The sequence below is a fragment of the Alligator mississippiensis genome, chromosome 2 (assembly GCF_030867095.1).
Source record: "Alligator mississippiensis isolate rAllMis1 chromosome 2, rAllMis1, whole genome shotgun sequence".
NCBI classification, from domain to species: domain Eukaryota; kingdom Metazoa; phylum Chordata; order Crocodylia; family Alligatoridae; genus Alligator; species Alligator mississippiensis.
In genome coordinates, this window is record NC_081825.1 from 205,040,864 (window position 1) to 205,062,207 (window position 21,344).

Sequence of the window (21,344 nt, forward strand, 5' to 3'; positions counted from 1 at the left end):
GGGGAAGGGGGGGGAGTTTCGGCAGTGGCAGCAGTGGCTGCCGCAGCTCCAACTCCAACCCTGAGTCAGGGGTGGATTTGGAGCCCCAACAGTTGCATGCCCCCCTACCCCTACTCAAATCCAAGACAAGGGGCTCTTCTCCCTTTCCCCCCCCATATTAAATGGGGGAAAGAAACCTCATCTTCGATTCCAGGAAATACAGTATGTAACCCACTTATTCATAAACCTTGAAATGCTTTATGAAGAAGTGCAATGGGACAATAGCACAATTTCCCAAATATGTTACATCAGTGTCCACTGTTAAAAGAAGACAAGGTTCCTTGGGTGAATCTGATATCTCTTATTAGCCCAACCCAAATAGTTGGAAAATAATTATTAAGCAAGCTTTCGGGTTCAAAAACCCTTCATCAGGCTAAGAAAGTTTCAGCAGTTGGTGTGCTCTTCCTGGATGGAATGGAAAGTAAGAAGCCAGTGGCTGGGCTGGTATGCATACAAGACAGGTAGTCAGTGAAAATGTATATTGAGGAGTCAATGGGTGAGAGACAGGCGGGGGGGGGGGGAATAGAGAAAAGGGGGATGAAAGTGGAGAGATACTTGGGGAGTCAGATATCAGGCAGGTTATAATGCGTCATAAACCCAATGTCTATATTTAGTCCATGATTTTTAGTATCCAGGAGGTTGAAGAAGTGGAGTTCGTAGGCTTGTCTCTGGGAAGTGTTTTGTAAGTTTCCTTTGAGGATTAGGACTGTTAAAAGAATACTTTGAGGTTTTTGCTATCATATCATATGGCATAGAGCAGGGCTATCCAACTTTAGAGTGCCCCCCACCCCAATCACACTGTCATCAAGCCCACATTACTCCCAACATGCAGAGCCATGGGCCCCGCAAGGCATGAGCCTCCCCTCCTCACCCCCCCCTCCAAGGGGAGAGGAAGGAAGCAGAAGCTGGAGGGGTGGGGGGACCCGGAAACTCCAGTGGCAACAGCAACCAGAGTGGTACAGGGAGTACAGTGGTGCAGGTGGGAGCCAAAGGGTTTCAAATTAACCCCCTGCAGGTTGAATGCAGCCTGTAGTCACAATCTGGACAGCCCTAGCATGTGGTGTAGTCAGAGGCATGTTTTATTATAGCTGATATGTATGCAGACGCATACATTTCATTAACCCATTTTTTAAACTAAGACTTTATATTTCAAAACTGAAAAACCAGCAACTATTAGTCTAGGATGTGAAATAGTCCCAGTAGTATTTCATTAGAAATAATTTTTTTAAAGTGTTTTAATAGCTGAAACTAACTATTACAGTGACATATCTTGCCTTGAGCTGTGAAAACTAAACAGTTTTTAAGATGCTATAGGACAAGTTATTTTATTTCTTAATAAGCACTTTATTTTTCAATTATGTGCCTTTGAAACTTGGCAGCTGAAATGTTAAATTGCAGAGAAGTCAGGACATCCATCACTTCTTGGATCAACTGTGAATCACCTGAAACAAACACCATCACTTTGCAGCAAGTGATCCTTTTAATCACAGAACCTCACAGCACTTCACAAAATTAGTTAAGACTAGTACACTATGAAATATATAATTTTATGGATGGAAACTGAGACAGACACAACAGGGTTAAGATTTTTTTTTAAAAAGGCAGCACCCTCTGATGACTGTAAAAGCTTGACCTGACTTACACATGAAATTTAAATGACCAAATTAAAACAACAGTGCATCTTGCACAAGCATGCAAGATTATGACTGGGACCATGCAAGATTAAGTGATCCCAATTGATTTAATATCATGTGTTAATAAAACATTGGTTACATTTGCAATTATGCTAAACTATTTATAAATAACTATCTCCCTACCTGACTGTATCCTCATCAACACATCCTTCCTCGATTAAGGAAGATTTCTCAGAAAAGGCATTCAGTGTCTGTTTGGGGTTTTGCAAATGTCTCCATAGACCAGGGTGTCACAACCCAGTGATTTTGGTGCTTCGGCACGGTGGAATTTTCCCGCCACACAAGAGCCTCTTGCAAAGTAAAGGTTTTCTGTTGCTGCAGAAAACCCCCGGTGCAAGAGAGTTCCCACCATTCGAATGTAAATTTGTGTCCCGCTATTGGCCCGTTCTAAATTATGCACACGTGGCAACTAGTAATTGGCTTGCTAGCCGTTTAAAAATTAGTGCGACTTCCGCCCAAGTTGGAGAACTTTGAGCACGCTGCAGAGTGCTTCTGAAGAGATCTGACTCGTGGCTGAGCTGATCGATAGACTGATCACCTATCGATTCTTGTCCCCATTGCCAAGCGCAATCCCAGACGTATCCTTTTTCCCTGCTGGCCTGATTTGTAGACGGACGTGCTGGCCTGAGCCCTGCCAGCTGGAACAACTAACCTAGTTGTTCAGACGACCAGACCATTTTTGTCGCAACAGCAAGCGACGTAAGTAAAGTTTTACAACCATAAAGCTTTCTCGGCCTCTCTATTCACCAGCCTGCCCCGACGAACAAGTAATTACTGAATCACCTCAAGTCGGCTTTGGCCGTCCGAGACACAGAGATGGGCAAAATGAGGCCTGGGGGCTGGATGCAGCCCACCAGGCCACTCTATCCAGCCCACAGGGTCCCCCCAAATTAAGAAAATTAATGTTTACCTGCCCCTGGCTGCCTGTCACGCAGCCCTCAATGAATTGCCAAAACTCAGTAAGCGGCCCTCTGCCCGAAATAACTGCCCGCCCCTGCCATAGACCATCAATGGTTCAGAATATTTTGGGTTCTGCCCCATTGTTAAAAACAACTACCCAGCAGAATAAGATCCCTCCAGAGGTGGTGCAATCACCTACCCTGGAAATCTTCAAGAGGAGACTGGACGGTCACCTGACCCCAGTTGTCTTTCCTGCCTAGCGTAGGGGGGCTGAACACGATGATCTTGTGAGGTCCCTTTCAGCCATGAAAAACTGTCCTGTAATCAATGCTCCAAGGTATCCCATTCAGTGATTAAAAACTCATCCCATTTGATTGAAATGTAACCTCCATACTGATCAAAAGCTTGTAAAACAAGTTTGACAACTGGACAATCCAAAATAGGATCTGAGCAGCTCGCAATTGTAATATGATGGTCCCTCCCTACCTGCTTTGTTCGAACTTTAATCGACCAACTATCAAGAAGGAATGCTTTGAAGCTATACAACTGAAGAATATAAGAACGAAACAGAGTTGCTGGCAAAATGCACACTGCAGGAGAAAGAGAGAAAAAAAAAAAAATCACTGCAATATTGTAACTTGTGCCCAGCTGATCATTCTTGGTGACAGATCCACACCCCACAAAGGCTGCAAAGACTGAAATCATTTCCAGCCAGCATTGGTGAGAGACACTACTGCAACTAACATATAGCACAACTTCTGTGATCGCTCATTTACAGAATATTGGGAAGGAATCTTCTTCTGTCATTTAGTTCTATAACTTGTTTATGGTACAGTTGTTAAAGCGTATCTGTCATTAAATCAAACGAGGTGTCGTGTCAATCCTTAACTGTACTTTAACTTGCTTTTGACTGCAATATCCTCAATTGGAAACAGATTTTCAAGACTTCAACTCATGTATCAGCACTTACAGAATGGTCACATTTTCAAGATTTAATGCCAAAACTCTCATTCTGCTATGTAAGGGAACATTTTCTGATAGGCTATTTTGAATGCCTTGTCCTAAGATCCAGTTCTACAAAAAGAAGGTCTACAAAAGTATTTCATTCCAAAAGTGAGTCTTTAAAACTCTCACACAACCTTATAAGTGCCTATATTGTTTATTAGATGCATTTGCCAGCCTTTCCAACAAGGCTCTAGATAGCGTACAACAAGAGAACCAGCAGACTTATAAAACAGGAGAACAACAAAACAACTTAAACAGGAAGTAGAATATCAACGTAAGACAGAGACCTCCACCTTACACAGTGTCTCAGCTTAGCTTTATTTGCTAAATTTCTGCCCAAATAGAAAAAAGTCTCACAGTGCTTCTGAAAGAGTCCAGCCCCTGCTCTGGCAGGCCTTATGAGGCAGTTCCAGAGCTGGGAAGCGACCTGTTAAGAACTTCTCATGCATTTTAACCAAGGAGACTTGGTATATTGATGGTACTTGGAGAAAGCTGTTCTTAACCAACCTTCGGGACTGCATGGGGCATATGTAGGGTGACCATACATCCCAGTTTGCCTGGGACAGTCATGGATTTCAAAGGTCAGTCCCAGCATGTTTGAAAAAATTATGACAAGCATCCTAGAATCACATGGGTGCAGGGTGCACTCCAGCAGGGAAGTGAAGAAGCATGATATACTAGGCAGCTCCGCCTCCCCACCAGACTGTGCCCCTGCCTTGCCCAGCAGGCTCTGCCATTGCCTACAGCAATGCTGCTGACTTGTTGGGGGGAGGGGGGGGAACAGGTGGGACAGTGTCCCTTATGCCCTGGATTTCCTTATGGTCACTCTAGGCATAAAGGAGAAGGTGGTCCTTTAGATGCATAGGACTCAGACCATTTAGGAACTTATGGGTCAAATCCAGCACATGAATTCTACCTGGAAAGTTCTAGGAACCCAGCGCATACTTGAGCAATAAAGTTATGTTATGTGCCGGGGTAACAGACCACCCATCAGAAGGCAGACCACGGTGGTCCGTGCCAGCTGAAGTTTCCAGATGGTCTTCCAGGGCAGCCTAATGCAGAGTGCATTACTGTGGTTTAACCTCAAGACTGAAGTCATGGATGATGGCGGCCAGATGCAAACCTGAAAGAAAGGGTCACAGCCTTCTCACCAGACACAGTTGGTGAAAGGTGCTCCTAACCACTGCCACCTAAAGATCCAGGTGCAGCAGAGGATGCAGAAGCACCCCAAAGCTGAAAACCTGAGCAATGAGAGACTATACCCCATAGGTTTTAGGGGTCTACTCAACTTGAGGAGCAGGTAGCTGATTTTCCAGGGAGATTGTGGAGCTCTACCTAGGTCCATGGAGCCCCAGCCCCCTCTCCACTGTCCGCCTTGAGACAGAAGTGCATCCCGCCACCAGCAATGAGCCAGGCCAAGGCTCCATGGACCCAGATGCAGCTGCTTGTAGTCTCTCTGCCACCTGCTGTGAGCAGCTTGGGCTCTGTGGCTGGTGGCAGGGACCTGCCCAGAGCCTGGGCCTGGGCTGTCTATAGCAGGCAGCCAGGAGACTGCAAGCAGCTGCAGTGGGGTCCGCAGAACTCTAGCCCAGCTTGTTTCCAGTGTCGGGTGCACACACACCTCTGGGCAGACAGTGGGAAAGGGGCTGAGGACAGCGCAGCCAGAAATGAGCCAGGCCGGGGCTCCACAGACCCTGGTGAAGTGCCACAGCCGGCCTGGGCCCAGGCTCTGCTGCTTGTAGCCTCCCCACTACCTGCTGCGAGCACTGCCCTCCCCACCCCGCACCTCTCCCCAGCACTCCAAGACTGCAGGGCTTCCCACCCTTTTGTCTGCTTGCTGGCAAGTTGTCCCCCCCCTACCCAGCAAGCCCACCAAAATCACAAAGCCTGCTGTTTTTTGTGGAAAACACCTGATTTTGGTAGGTCCCTAGTTACAGGTACCCAAACACCGCCTTAAGTCAAGTAGTCTGCTCACTACCATCACCCCGGTCTTATCTGGATTCAGTTTCTTGGGGTTCACCCATATCCAATCCCCATCTGCAGCCAGGCACTGGGGAAAAGGACTGAAACTGCAACGCCAGGGTCAAAAGAGATGTGGAGCTGGGTGTCAGCAACACACCAGTGGCACCTCACTTCAAATCTCTGCACAGTCTCATGCAGTGGCCTCATCTACACATTGAACAGAAGAGTCAATAAGGTGAAACTCTGGGGGGTCCCCACAGGAAAGATACAGAGGAGATGTCACCTATCAGCACCATCTGAGACCTCCCTGCTAGGAAACAGCAAAACCAGTTTAGAGCAGTACTGCAAATACCGATTAGATTATGTAAAAGCTTTATCAGAGCCTCATGGTCAACATTATCAAAGGCTTTTGAAAGTTAGCAAGATCAACAGGGCACAATTTCCTCTGTTGATCTCTAGGTAAGGATCACTGACAAAGGTCACAAGCGCAGTCACCATGCTAGATCCATGACAAAAGCCAGAATGACAAGCGTCCAAGAAACTGAAGGCATCAAGACGTGCAGGGAGATGTTGAATGGGTGGCCGCCCAATGACCTTTCCCAAAAGGGGAGATTGGACAGGGCAATAATCCAGAGGCTCCCAAATTTTTACCGGAGTTCACTGGGTACCTACAAGGGCCCAAAACTGCCTTCATCGTCCTCACACGTAAATGCATTTGGGAGCACAAAATAGGCCCCTGGTGCCTAAATCACCTCAAGAGCCAAAGAGAGGTAAGCCCAGTAATTAAAACACTCACCTAGGGAAGGAAAAACCTGTGTTTCAATCCCTGCTCCAATCACTCTTTATACATTTTACCCAATGACTGCATAATAAAAATTCATACATAGCTATTGGACTAGGGATCACTACCCAAATCTCTCTCCACTCAAGCGAGTACTCTTTAATCCTCAAGCTACAGTCATGTTCCTCTCTCTCTCTGGACCAGTGCATCTTGGTCTCTTGTTTGCAAGGCAGCCCCTTCAGAACAATTGATGATGAGGTGGTTAATCCTGGAAAGTGATGTGGATTTGAATCCTTTCAGACAGAGAGAAGAACATCAAAGCCAGGTTTCCCACATCCAGGAGAAGCTGGGAGGGTGGTACTAATCTATCACTACTTTGCCTTCTCCAGTCATATTTGGATAACAGGAGTGATCCAAGTTCTCTTGTCGAAAGAAACAGCTTAGACATCTAAATCCAGGAAAAAGGTATTGGCTGTGAAAATCCCATCCAGCACAGGCACCAGTGTAAAGCTAGAGTGAAGTGCTTAAATCTCAGAAAAGGGCAAGATTTAAAATAAACTCTTTTCCTCCAACTATCTTAAGGCAGCTCCAATACTCACGTGCCAAACAATCCCTGTGTACTGCTTGAAGGGCCCAGACACAAACACAGTGCTACAGGATTCCACTCGTAGATCTAGACATATAAAGTCTGATGCTGAAACACTGAATACCTTAGTGCAGCTGTTCCCAATAGGTGGCATGGGTACCACCAGTGGCACGAGTACTACCGGTGGCATGCAGACAACCTGTCAGTGGTACATGTTAACAGATTTATTGTAATTACTTTATTTGACAAAAATGTGCTGGTGGTACTTAAAGTTGTATCATTTTAAATTGGTGGTGCACAATCTGTCAGAGTTTGGGAACTGCTGCCTTCGTGGATCTAGCACTTGGCTGTTCATCCAACACTACGCTATTAGCCAGTAGCAAAGTCAGCTGGAAAAATCCAGCACTCCAGATTCCTCACTTCTTAAAGCTAGGCAACACTTACTCCCTATATTTTTATTAAAATGTATTAAATTACATAACTATTAAAGGCATTAAAAGTGTGTATATGATGCGTTAGGATGTGTGTGGAAATCAATATGGAATCGGAACAGGCATAGGTTGCTCAAAAATTCCCAATAGTAAACCCTTAATTTGTAAATTACATGAAAATCAAACATATCAAACTCACAGTGGCATTAAGAGCCTAATGATTTTTTTGTGAGTTCTTAAAAGAACAAACAAACCAGAACGTTTCATAAGATCATGCAGGATTAATTAAATCAAGTCAAGTCAGCTGTGTCTGCTTCACTATGCTTACTTATATCAGGAGGCTGTTCCTTGTTCATAAATTATAGAATAATTTCACTGACATAGTATTCTATTTTGAGACAGCAATGACATTGATATATACAACAAATTCCTTAAATATGCCAAAAGCAACAGTGTTCATTTAGAACTTAAATGTTTGAAGACTAATATATTAAACAAAAGCAATTAGTATTATTGAACCACAAAAAAAAAATTTAGACGTTTGCCTTAACTGGTGAAAAATGCGCCCTCATTTTGAATCTCTGAAAAAGCAGGACAAAAAACAAAGGGAGTTTTAGGAAAAAAGCTATTAGAGGGAATACTCTATTCTCAATAGTGACTAGTCCAAAAACTGGTTGGATACACAGACTGAATTATCTTTCATTCGAAGAATGTTGTTCTTAACCTCGATAATACCATATTTTCTCACATACAACACACACCTTTCCCCCAAAATCAGCTCCCCAAAATTGGGATGCACATTTTAAGTGGAGAAGATGTTTTCCTCACTGGAAAAGAGCACGCCTGAAGACAATATGCATGCCACACAGGTGCCAGGATGGCAGAGTCCCCCTCCACACCTATAGCAATTGGCTGAGTGCTTGTAGCTTATGCCCAAAGCAGCAAGTAATCTGCTAGTAGTATCTTGATGAGGACTGTGATGTTGAAAAAACACTTCATTTACAAGAACTTATAATAGAGAACTCCTTGCAGCAAGACCACTTAACTGTCTTGCTACTGCCAGTTACAAATATGAGACAGATTAAGTCCTTCTGGAAACACAGAGCATCCAAGAAATGTGGCACTGCAAGACAGTCTGCCACACATTATGGTTCCGGATGCCAAGTTATTGTTCCAGCACGATTGACTGCATGTCACAGTCAGCCATGACTCTGGAAAAAGCTTTTCCCCTACATTCTGCCTTTCAAAAAACAAGGTGTTTTACTGGGGAACGACACAACATGATGACATGTTGTATGCAAGAAAAAAATGCAAAGGTGTCCTTCTTCCCTAGATAACAGAAGACTTCAGTTTCTACTGTTGTCACTATTTACACGCATACAAAAATCTAGCCACAACAAGGAATTTCCTCTCCCCCAACCAAGAAAATTCATAAAGATGGGGTTAATCATGGAAGAATCTTTACAACCATGATCAGGATTAAATATTACATATTTAGGCAGTTCTTAGCACCACAATCCTAATAGTACTTTAAAAAATCCTAAAATTCAAAGATCAGACCTGATTTCCATGGTCTATCCAAAATTTTTTAAAACCTATCTTATAGGGTAATTGGGGAAAGCTAATTTTGTACCAAGCCTCTCCGCACTCTATCAGTAACATACATGAAATGATATTTTTCCCACCTACCAACTTCTCAAACAGCAGGGAAGATGATTAAATGAGTTAAAAAATTTTCTGGCAGATGGGAGAGAAGGGGTCCCATACGAGCATGCATTTTGACTGTAACAGCATGCCAGGGTGTGTATTCCACACTTGCTATATCCAAATGTGAATGCCTTCCTCGTCCATCCAGCCTTTTGAGTGAACATGAACGATAATACCAACAGGGAAGTCTCGGAGAATGTTTCTTGGGGAATATTTTCTTTCATTGGTTTAAGTTTTGTCCCGTCAGCTGCGCAGGCAAGAATTACAGTAAAGTTAGTTTTGTCATGACGTGTAGTCTTCATCAGTATACTTTTAGTGCCAGTGACAAGTAAATTAGTATAGTAAGTATAACGGAACTCCTGTGAGAAAGAATACAAGTGGAATGCTGGGGGAAAAAAAGGGGTAGTTCTCATGGAGATGCACAGAAACAGGAATTCCTGAATAACTCCACATACAGATTACATGTATTACAGAATATGGGTGCCTTACTGCAGTTTTGCTCAGAGTATAGACATACAAGCCACTGACAGACTTTGTGGGGTGGGGGGGCAGGGAACGGCACTTTACTTTTGACTCCAACACAACACACATGCAGAAGAGAAACCACATCAGTTTGACCCAGCTCACCCAGCGTCCGTATAGATCGCACGCATTAGTGGGGCTTTTTAGCCCCATTGGTTGGATCACCTATTAGATAAAAGCACCAAATAGCCCCACTGAAGCACGCAGTCTGTACAAGCGCTGGGGAGCTGGGTCAAACTGATGCTGTTTAGGTTCTGGTAAAGTGCTGTTTTTATTCCCCCCCCCATATGTCTGTAAGCACCGACTGTTTACCATACGGCAGAAGGGGAAGGATTTAAGCCTCCTGTTAGCTGCTTCACAATAACTGCCTGGGGAACATTCACCAACCTCTTCCACTGGAGGCAAAGCTGCCACACTTAGCTTCCACATGTAAAAGCATACCTATGGACAGTTACCATAAAGCAACTACTGTGCAAAGGTGCTCCACCTTTTATCTAATGTTGGAATGCCCTTGCCATTAACTGATTTAGCTACACAGCCCTTAGAGAAGAGCATCAGAAATGTAGAAGGAAGATGAAGAGAACCAGGACAAATAAGAGCTTAACTATACACAAAGCTGTTCCTGATTAACTGTTCTAAAATAAAAACGTCTACATGTGGCATTAATCCAAAACATGAGTGTCTTTGCTCCTGTTTATTGTAACACTTTGAAAATGTAGAAAACTAAACAGGGAACAAGACACTCGTATGCCAGAATCACAATGTCCACACAAGTTAAACAGGAGCAACTCTATGTACAGGCAAGCTCTTAGGAAAAAACTGAACAAGGGGAAGTGAGACCAGATATGGGCAGAAGTAGAAAGACAAACTGTGAAATCCACCTAAGTAGGTAAGTAACCTTACTTCAAGTTAAATAAGTAGCTGTTAATCCTCCCTTTGGTTCTGAACGGAGACCTGCCATGTCTTTGCTTAAAATATAGAAGTATTTTCCTTTTACTTTTGTCTCTCAACAAGTACTGTAAAACCTGAAACTATGTTTGGAGTATGTGTTAATTTTCCAGCATTTCTTCCTTGAAGGTGTAGGTTGATGTGGATATAATTACTGTATTTCACAGTGTATAAGTAGAGTTTTGAAGCTCAATTTTGTCTCTTAAAATTCAACCTCAACTTATACACCATGTCACAGCAAAAAAACTGCTGCCAACATCCTGCTAGTTTAGCGAGCATGAGGTGCAGTTGTGCTAACTGCACTAAATGCAGGAAGAATGGTCCCAGTAACTATATGAGATACAGTTGCACTAATTACAATCGGCACTATTTTAGCGAACACCATATGAACTTAATTACTGATAACCCCAAATACCACATGGTATTCAGGCTGCCGCCAAAACAAACGAAATACAATGCTAAATTCAAGACCAAAGTCATCAACTTTGCTCTCGATACTAACAACAGTTCTGCAACCCATCAGTTCGGTGTGAATAAGAAACTGGTTTGTCACTGGCAGAAAAGCACTTACAACATAAAAAATTATGCCTCATGAGAAGTGTGCAGGCTGTGAAAAGCAATGCAAATGGCCAGAATTAGAAAGAGACCTCAACAACTAGGTCAACAATCACAACAGTATGGCAGAATCATAACAAGAAATATCATCAAGATGCAGGCTGTGGAGAAAGGATTGAAAGACTTTACCAGCAACCCAACCTTGTGTTCACAGTTCATGAAAAAGAATTATCTCTCTCTGCACCAGGAAATGAAGATGATCATGGAAATTACCAGTTGACCTCAAAGACAAGATAACCCAGTTCCAGAGCTGTGTGTTGAACCTCCAAAAAAACCCACAAAACAAAACAAAAAACCCCAACAATTACCATCTCAGTCAAACCAGGAATACGGACAAAACATCCACGTGCTTCAAAATGCTAACAAACTAACCTGTGGATGTCACTGGTGCTAAAAGTGTACTGATGAAGATTATGGGCCACAACAAAACCAATTTTACTGTAATTCTTGCCTGCATGGCTGATGGGACAAAACTAAAACAACGGTCATCTTCAAAAGGAAAACATTCCCCAAGAAAGAACAATTCCCCACTAGCATTGTCGTTCTTGTTCATCCAAAAGGCCGGATGGACAAGGAAGGAGTTCACATCTGGATACAGGGAGTGTGGAATATGCAACATGGCATGCTGTTACAACCGAAATGAATGCTTGTGTGGGACGTGTTTAAGGCCACCTCCGTGACAGTGTGACTCAGCAAAGTAAAACTGCAGCAAAGTAAAACAGACTTAGTGGTCATCCCCAGAGGGCTAACATCCACTATACAGTCATTGGATGTGTGCTTAAACAAACTGTTCAAAGACCACGTTTGCATTAAGTGGCTGAGCTGAATGATAAGCAGCCAACATTTGTATACAAAAGCTGGAAACATGCAAGTAGCCTCCTTAGCAACTCTGCACCAGTGAATTTTTACAGCTTGGAGGGATGTTAAACCCAAAACTGTTTCGCATTCGTTTAAAAAAATCCAGGATCAGTAATTCTATGGATGGTGAGGATGAATATATTCAGTGGCATGACGAAGATCAAAGAGAGAATGAAGATGCCAAAACATTTGATGCCAAGGATCCATACGACAATCAGATCACTAATCATTTAGATGGGGAGGAACTGTTTGGGGTTGACATTTCGGATGATGAAAGTAAACAATGGATTTTAAAGATTGTTAATTTTTAGTATTTTTAATGTTTTAAAAGTGGTTTCCAAGTAGTATTTTTAAAACGTTTTGAATTGTTAAATTTAATGAGGGATTAAACTAATTAAATGAGGGATTTTTTAAATGTTATTTGTGTGCAAGTTGCAGCAACCAGTGCTAATCGCCACTGATGGTGCTAATCATGGCGGTGATTGTTCAGCTGTTCATTCCTGCTCTGTGCTGATTGCATGCAACACAGGGCAATTGGTGCTGATTGTGCTAATCATGCATCGGTGACGGTTTGTTATTGTTTCAGTAAAAAATGTGGGTCAATTTATATACACTGTGCCTATGAAAATCCTAACTTTTTGCATTGGAAAAACGTGGTCAACATATACACTGTATCAACCTCTACATCATGAAATATGGTATTTGCCTTTGTCTCTGTTTATCTTTGATTTATGGAGTAGATATACACAATACTAGACAGATTCTTATTGAGATATTCTAAAATTTAGAAAACTAAAACCAAAATTCTTATTACCTGGGCAGATGGCCAAATTTTTAATGTAAAAAACGTCAAGGAAGACAGATGACAAAATGATACAGCATTTGTACAAGCTCCGACATCATTTAAAATTAATTTACTTTAGTTGGAGGTGCCTCTTAGCCAATGAAAAAAAGTGATCTTTCTGAATGCCCCCTCCTACGTCGAAGTCAATCCTGCCAGATTAATCAGGATGCTCCAATAAAATTAAAGATGACCATGGAGGAAGAAATATAAAGGAAAGAACTGCTGCTCTGGCCTTCAATATAGAAAATGATTATTTTTTCATAGAAACAGGAGGAAAGAGGAAAGAAAAATTTAACACACCTGGAAACTGAATGTTTTTTATATTGATAATAAGTTTAAGAGTCTCTCTCTTCCAAAAGACACAGATGTTTCAGGAGCCTACTCAGTGACCTTTAAGAAATAAACTTGCGATTCTTGGGGACAAGAGCTTATATCCAGAAATTAAACCTGGCATTTCTGGTGATAATGCAGAGCTAAAGACTGAAAGAAACATGGAAGCAAATTTTGTATTTTTTTTTTTTGCAATTAAAGACTGAGTGCAACATTCCCTATAGACTGAAATTTAACCTCTTCTCACACATTGCGTTATCTCGCTGTGTGCTCCTGAAAAGTGACATTAGAAACACTATTGAAAGCTGTGGTTAGATAAATCTAATGCAATTTCAATCTTCCTTTTTCTTCTAACTCTCTATCAGAGATTTTAAAAAGACTGTCACGCATCTGGCCCTGGAGAGGGTGGAAGGCTATGCAGAGAGAGAGTAGTTCAACAAACTCTCTCATTCAATCTTTGACCTTCCTGCCCAATGTATTAACTAGAGCAAGCTATGAACATACACCAGTGTTTCTCAACCCGTGGGTCACAACCCAAAAGTGGGTCACAAAAATATTTGAAAGGGTCGCAAGCAAGTCCTAGAAAAATGTGGGAAAGCACGGGTTTCCCCTTGCAGGCCTGCAAAGGCTTCTGGAGGTAACTGGAGGCAGTGGGCACATGGGCATGTGCATGCCCACATGCATGTGGCAGGTATGCAGCCAGGCAGGGTGGTGGGAGCAGCTCCAGCTGCTTGGTGCAGGAAAGTTTATGAGCAGCATGGGGTGAAGGTCCAGTGATTGGGGACTATCCAGAGGGAGAGAGGGGGCTGTGTGTGGAGAAGATGGGTGTGTGGGGGGGATGCCTACTAGTGCTGGCGGAAGGTGGCTGGGTACCAAGGCTACAGCAAGGCAGAGGAAGGGGCCTGCCCCTCCAGTGGGGGAAGGGGGCAGTGGGGGCAGGGAGCTATGTGGCTGGGCCGGCAACACCATGACCAGTACCTGTGCTCATAGGGCCAGGCTGCTGGGAGATGCGACTCGCAGGGTGGAAGGGGGCTGTGACCAGGCTGTCTGGCACAGCACAGCAGCCCCAGCCCAGAGTAGGGGGGATGCCACAGGCCTCCCCTCTTGCTCCTCCTAGCCTCACTCCGCTGCCACCCGCATGAGCTGAAGCAGCTGCAGCCACCATGCTCCAGCCTGAGTGGGACGGGGACAGCTGGGGGCTCCCTCCAGCAGAGCTGAAGGGGAGTGGGGAGAGGCAGGGGGCTGCAGGTTAGAAGTGAGGGGCACCAGCCTGGCCCCAGAGGGCAGGGGACTTTGGGTCAGGAGTGAGGGCCCCAGCAGATTCAGGGGGCTGTCAGTCAGGACTGGCCATTGATCTTTACAAATGGGTCCCAGTACAAAAAAGGTTAAGAACCACTGCTCTACACTATACTAGCAGTCCTTAAAATAAGCAAACACCAGCAGAGAACTAGGGAGAAATCTTACAGTGCCACTACTTATACTGTATTTGCAGTGTGGTAAATATCAGAGTTCAGCTTGGAATGCTGTCAATAAGTTTGACTGGCCTAAGTTTCACTATTTTACTATATTTCCTTTTCTTTTAATAGCAAATAGGTAGAACATACTTCATTTTAGTTTCAAGTTCCTAAAGTATTGTTACTAAAAACATTTTATATGTCTATAGTGTAAGTAAGATAGAGATTTGTAGAATCATAGAAAGTTAAGGTTGGAAGAGACCTCAGGAGACCATCTAGTCCAACCCCCTACTCAAAGCAGGACCAACCCCAACTAGATCATCCCAGTCAAGGCTCTATCTGGATCTTAAAAACCTCCGAGGAGGGAAATTCCACAGCCTCTCTGGGTAACCTGTTACAGTGCTTTACTACCCTCCAAGTGAGGAAGTATTTCCTAATAACTATACTAAACTTGCCTTGCTGCAGCTTGAGTACATCTACATGATTTTATACTCTTTAAAGTTAAAATTAGTTCTCTAGAGCAGAGGTTGGCAACTTTTCAGAGTTGTGAGCTAGAACAATCCAGCTTGGGTCTGTGGTAAACCAGCATAACTGCTGCTGTCACCACCATGGCAGCAGCTGCTTTTCTCTGCTGCTACTTCTCTCTGCCCTTGAGTTGTGGTTGCATTGGTCCTCAGCTGTGCCTATCAACAACCTGCACAACCCACAGTCAGATTCAGACTGTGCCCCCCCCCCAAAAAGACCAATAGTGGCACTGGTGGACAATCATTCGGTAGCTAGGACTTGAGGTTTATGTTCAAAATCAACAGGGTTAGCTACAAGATGCTGGAAGCCCACATTCTTGACTTAATGGAGCTGAGCTGCATAGCAATAAAATGAGTTTTGAACATTTCAAACAAATTCCCGCAACTTCATGTACAGATTTTCAGAAGAATGAATCTTGTCCCTTCTTCTTTCTAATATATATTTATCAGACCCCTGGGAGAAGTCACTCAACTATACATTTCCTTCCAGCTGACAGGACCAGTGCCACTATACAGCTAGGATAGCACCTGCAAGAAATAGGGAGTGGGATGAAAAAGAGATGGCTGAAGTTCAGCCCAGAGATGAGCAATTCTCACAGAGGTGGAATTATTTTAATTATCTAAAACCTTGAGAACATCTTTCCCTACAGCAAGTTTATAGCCTCCAAATACCATTTATTATTATGTCCTTTCTGGACAAATATGTAATGCTCACTCATGATGATGCATGCCCGTTGTTCAACACTGGACTAGTGCAATTTCATCAATGAGTGCTGATTGCCAAAAGATAAATACAAAGCAGAAGTTCAAGCAAATCAAGAGATCAACATCAGTATATCCCACACTCTACTGACTCCTTAATTGCTTCAATTTGGACTCCAGGTGTTCATCACAACATTGAAATCCCTCACTGATCTTGGGATCAGGATTTCTCAGCAAATTGCTCTCCATCCATACTAAGACAACAGCTCTCACAAAGGCCACAGTTGCAAGAACTGTTTATGGGTTTATCGACCAAGGGTAAGAACTGTTCATAAACATGTTAATTATTTTTTTTTTTTAAATCCAACTATAGACAGGGTAAGTTGTATTGTTAACTAACAAGATACAGGACAACCTTTACCAGGCAACAATTTTAAATGAAATTTATCCTACCTATGCTAGAGTTTAAAAATATACCAGTTACAATGTTTTTAGCCAGCATGACTTTAAAATATTCCATTTATTTTAGCGGGGAGAAGCCTAAAGTGGAATTTGAGAGCTGGAGACAGGACTTTGTTATGTTGATTCCTAAACTAGGGCAGAAGAATGGGCTCACAAAGAACTGAGGTGGTTGAGTTAACATGATAACTTTTTTCAGAGGTTACTAGTCTGGTCAATAAAGATAACAGTACTCATACAATATATATTTCTGTAAGATGCCTGCTTTAGTGTTGCATGACATCTTGATTAGGATACTAGAACCATACAAAATCAACATGGCACACAATAAATGGATTAAAATGGTTTTGAGATCAGTCCGTTAGCCAAACTGTAAAAAGGAAATCAGCTTTAAATCAGTGCATTTCTTGTGAGATCCATCTGGGGTCAGCTCTTGACTCTACACTATATTCTTATTAATAACCTAGGGAAAAAAAGGAAATCAGTACTCAAGGACTGCATATGACAGTAACTGAGGGAATGATAAATAGGGACCTACTCAAATCACAAAAAATGGCAGTTTCCACAAATATCATGAAAAACAGCAGTTTCTGCGATTTTTGTGCGGAATTGCCAGAAAAAAATAACTTACTAAAAATAAAATGGGGGTTCCCCAGTGGGAGCCAGTGGCCACTGCAGCCCAGCCTTGCAGTCTGCTTGCAGGGTAAGAGGAGGGAGACCGTGGCATGAAGGAGAAGCCAAAATGGTGGCCGCTCCCTCTGCCACTTATTGGCTGAGGGCTGCTTTTTGTGTGGCTTCACTACTCTCTGCCAATCAGCAGCAAAGGGTGGGACCACATGAAGGGCAGCCCTCTGCCACTCAGCAGCAAGGGATAGGACTGAATGAAAGGCAGCCCTCGCTGCCAATCAGTGGCAAGGAGAGAGACCACTGGGACCCCCTCAACCAATCAGCAAGGGGGGGGTCCCCACTGCAAAAAGACCACAAAGATGGTAGCCAGTACCGCAATTGGCTCGCAAAAATCACTCGTCTGCTGCCTTGATTTGGCGATAAATAAATTAAAAGGACTCTTCATTCCAGAGGTACTTGGATCCCTCAGTATGGAACAGTTTGATTTCTGATGTGGCTAAATGTAAAGTTACATATCTAGAAAAATAAGACTGGGAGTCATACTTACAGAATGAAGTAAGGACTCTGAAAATGACCTCAGGTCAATCAACATGAAGTAATTAAATGCGAGTTTATATTATGATGCTTGGTACAGAAGAACTAAAATAATCCTTGTAGTCTCTGCAAAACAGGATTCCCAAATAGCAATAGGGAAGTTACATTGTCTCTGAAGTAGAAGCATCTTCTAGAACAGGAATCGGCAATCCCCAGCACCAGAGCGCAGCACGTGAAGACATTTTCTTGGCATGCCACAGCTGGCCTGGCTTCTTGGTAGGCCCCTTCCGCAAGCCACAGAGCCCAGGCTGCTTGCAGCAGGGGGCAGAAGGCTGTAAGCAGCTGCACTGGCCCGGCTTGCTGCTGGTGGCGGGTGCACACACACCTTGGGGCGGATGGCAGGGAAGGGGCCAGGACTGAACTGCCACACGGATGGGGACCCTCACGGCTCCTCCACCATCTGCTCCTGGCACGTCAACATCTTACAAATCGAGGTTGAGGGCGTTTTTGGCACTCTGCCCATGTTCTAGAATATGATGTCTAGCTCGAGTCCACAATTCAAAAAAGGATGTTGCTAAATTACAGTGGAATCACAAAAGAGCCATAAGAATGATTAATGGATTACAAAACATGTCTTCTAGTAAAACAATCTGGGAGGTCAATCTAGTTTATGAAAGGGATGGTTAAGTACTATCTTGATCACAGTCTGTAAATTCCATGGGGAAGGAGACTCTGATAATGGGGTCTTCAACCTAGCAGACAAGATTATAACGAGATCCAACTGCTGGAAGATGAACTTAGACAATTGAAGACTGGAAACAAGGCAGAAATCTTTAATACTAAATGTAATTAACTACTAGGATAATTTACCACTGTGGTAGATTCTTCACCATGGACAATTTTTAATTCAAGGCTGGATAGTTTCCTAAAAGACAGGCCATGATACAACCATGATAGTTTAGGGACCGCTTACAGCCTACGCTATTAGGCAATCAACTAAGCAATTACAATGATCCTTTGCAGCTTGGTTATCTATGAATATATCCTCTAAAATTGGAATGGATCAGCCTGAGAGCTTGCAAACCCGTTCTAGTACAACAGGTGAGAGAAGGGGCCCAATGGCCAAACCCGAGACCAGTAAAGTATGATCCATTTTGATTTTATTCTCATTGTAATAGTTTTGCCCTTTCGTACTACTAGATGGGAAGTGCGTGTAGACACACGCACAAAAACAAAACCCAGAAAAGCATAGACAGCAGGTCTTAATAGCGTCACCACTATGACAATATCAGGGCTGTGATTTTTTCCTGAGTTGACACCAGACCCAAACAATACAATTGAGGGGAAAGTTCAACCTATAAGATCTTCCACTGATAAATGCTCTGTGCATTTGAGCGCTTCACTGCAACTCTGAATGCCCCTCAGGGGCTAAAACCTCTCTGAGAAGCTGGCGGGCAGGGACTTTCACGCTTCCATGAAGGGCGACGTGGAAAGAAAAAGCTGACGGAGCCAAGCAACGGGAGGATGCTAGAAGAAACAAGGAAGGGTGAAACAAAGCTGCTAATACAAAGAGAGGGCTGGTGAGCTCCCGACACTGGAGCTTCCCTCGGGCGGGTGCGGGCGAGGTCACCGGGAGCCCCTGGAGGGCAGCGTGGCGCCCCCGGCAGCCCAGCATTGTCCCTGCCCCGCTCGCAAACCTCGTGGGCGTCTCTAGCCCGCTCGGCTCCGTGGAGGGCGCGCGGCGCGGCGCTGCCTTTCCCCGGGGGCCCAGGAGGGAGGCGATGCGGAGCCCAGGCTGGCGGGGCCGGAGCCCTCCCGGCGGGCGCTAAAACCTCGCGGGACGGGAGAAAAAGCGGCGGCCCCGCATCGCAAAGGCGGTGGCCGCGCTGCAAGGCCGCCCCTGCCCCTACCCCTGCCCCGCGTGGCGGCGGCGGCGGCTCCGCCTCGGGGCCCAGGCCCCGACCCAGGCCCCGGCCTCGCGTGGCGCCGCGCCCGTTGCTTACCTGGGCTTCAGGCTGCTCGCGCCCCGCTCGTAGGCCCAGGCGGCGGCGGGCGGCGCGGCGGCGGCGGCCGGAGCCAGCGGGTCGGCGAAGCCGGGAGCCGCCGGGTAGTTCCTGTCCATCATCGGGGGCTCCGCTGGGGCAGCGGCGGGGACCGAGCAGGGGCGGCCCCTGCCCCGCTCCGCGCCAGGCCGCCCCCTCCCTGCCTCCGCCTCCTCCCGCTCAGGCGGCGGCGGCGCGGGGAGGCTGCGGGCCGGCCGGGCGCAGACCCATGTCGGGCTGCTCCTTCCCAGGATGCACCTCCCCCCTCCGCTCCGCCGCTCGCGGCTCCGGCGCCCGGGCAGGGGAGGCCGCCGCTGCGCCGCGCTGAGCTGGGCGGGGGGTGGGCGCTGAGGCGGGGCGGGGGTCGGCTCTAGCCCCCTCCCAAGTGTGCGCAAGGGGCTTAATCGGTCTGCCCCCGGCAGGGCTGGGCGGTGTTTACACGCTGGGGCAGGTGAAGCGACTCCGCTTTGTTGGGGGAGGAAGCGGCGCCAGATCCTGCAGGCCCAGTACGCGGGGACCCCTCGCCAGGGCTGGTCTGGAGCGCTTCAAAATGGAGGGAGATGTTGAGGAGGAGGAGGAGGAGGGGGCTGGCTGGTCGGGCTGTTTTTTTTTTCCCCTCTTCCGTTGTCTCTGAGCGGAGTCACTGTGCTGCAGGCTGCGCGCCCCGGCCCGGCTTTTCTCTGCTGGGGCGTCCTAACTCCTGGTTTCTCTGCTGAGCATCAGCGAGAGGCCTCCCGCAGCCCGCGGGCTGTGCTTGTCCTGCAGAGGTGGCCGGTGCCCCTCAGTAATAGGACACGGCTTCTCCGCCCAAATATAGCAGCCCACGCTCCTTCTCCCCCCCAACTCTCCTCCTCAGGCAATGAGATTTCCTCACTGAGAATTCAAACAAGCCTATTTTTCCCCTCATCCTTTGAGTCTTGTATATAAAGCAGAGAGGATCTCTCTCACACTGGGGATTCCTGTTAAATCATCACCCTAGGCAGATATTTCCTCACTCGGAAATTAGCAGAGGGCAGGTCTAGTGTCATCTTTAGCAGGCGCACATCTCCCACATCTCTGCCCAGGGCACTGAAATTACTGCTTGGGCCTCTGTTTCTGCTGTCTAGATATGACCTCCCATCATCTGGTCTCTTTTGCTTATTTGTAATGTGCATCCTTCGCTATTCTGCATCCTTCTACTTAATAGTTTATTGAATAGTGACCTCTCAGGTGTATCCAAATTCAACTCTCTCCCACTGGTGAGGAAGGAGTGTGTTGCTAAGTAAGATCCTTGCTACGCATGACATATATTATGCAATTCACCAGTTAATCGCACAATTAGTTTACACTGGCCACAAGTGCAAAGTAATTATCATGCAATTAACTGATTAATCATGCAATGCATTTAGACTGGCCACACGTGCACAGTAATTATAACACCATAAAAATGACTATCCACTTATAAAAAGAGCCAACCAGCCAGCCACACAATTAGTGCTTGAAAATGTGTAACAACTCTATAGCTGGCTTCTATTCAGCTTCGAATGTGTAGCAGGGCCCTAAGTGTTTATGTTCTCCCTCAGACTTTTTTTAAATTCCCCAAGCTATCTCAGTTTGCAAACAGGTCTGTGACTTCTGCTGGTCCAGTTACACGATGTTTTTTTTCCTCGAAAGTTGTTTACTTTTTTCCACAACAGTGATATGAAAAAATAAACAGCATCTCGCATATCTGTGAGCAACTGAGATGTACAAGGGTTAGAAAAGCAAAAGGAAATGTGTACACTTGGAATACTGCATAGCA

At 45.1% G+C, this 21,344-nt stretch overlaps 1 protein-coding gene across 2 annotated transcripts in view; it reads right to left on the reverse strand.

The window, feature by feature from the left end:
• QSER1 (glutamine and serine rich 1) overlaps nt 1-20,121 on the reverse strand; it is a 79,404-nt gene extending 59,283 nt beyond the window's left edge. The window contains exon 1 of one of the 2 annotated variants that reach the window (XM_059722710.1): nt 19,526-20,121. In XM_059722710.1, the coding sequence (XP_059578693.1) occupies nt 19,526-19,647 (122 nt within the window). In that variant the 5' untranslated portion in view covers nt 19,648-20,121. The remainder of the gene's footprint in view (nt 1-19,525) is intronic. The other variant, XM_059722709.1, reaches the window with a different exon arrangement.
• Nucleotides 20,122-21,344: the final 1,223 nt, after the last annotated feature.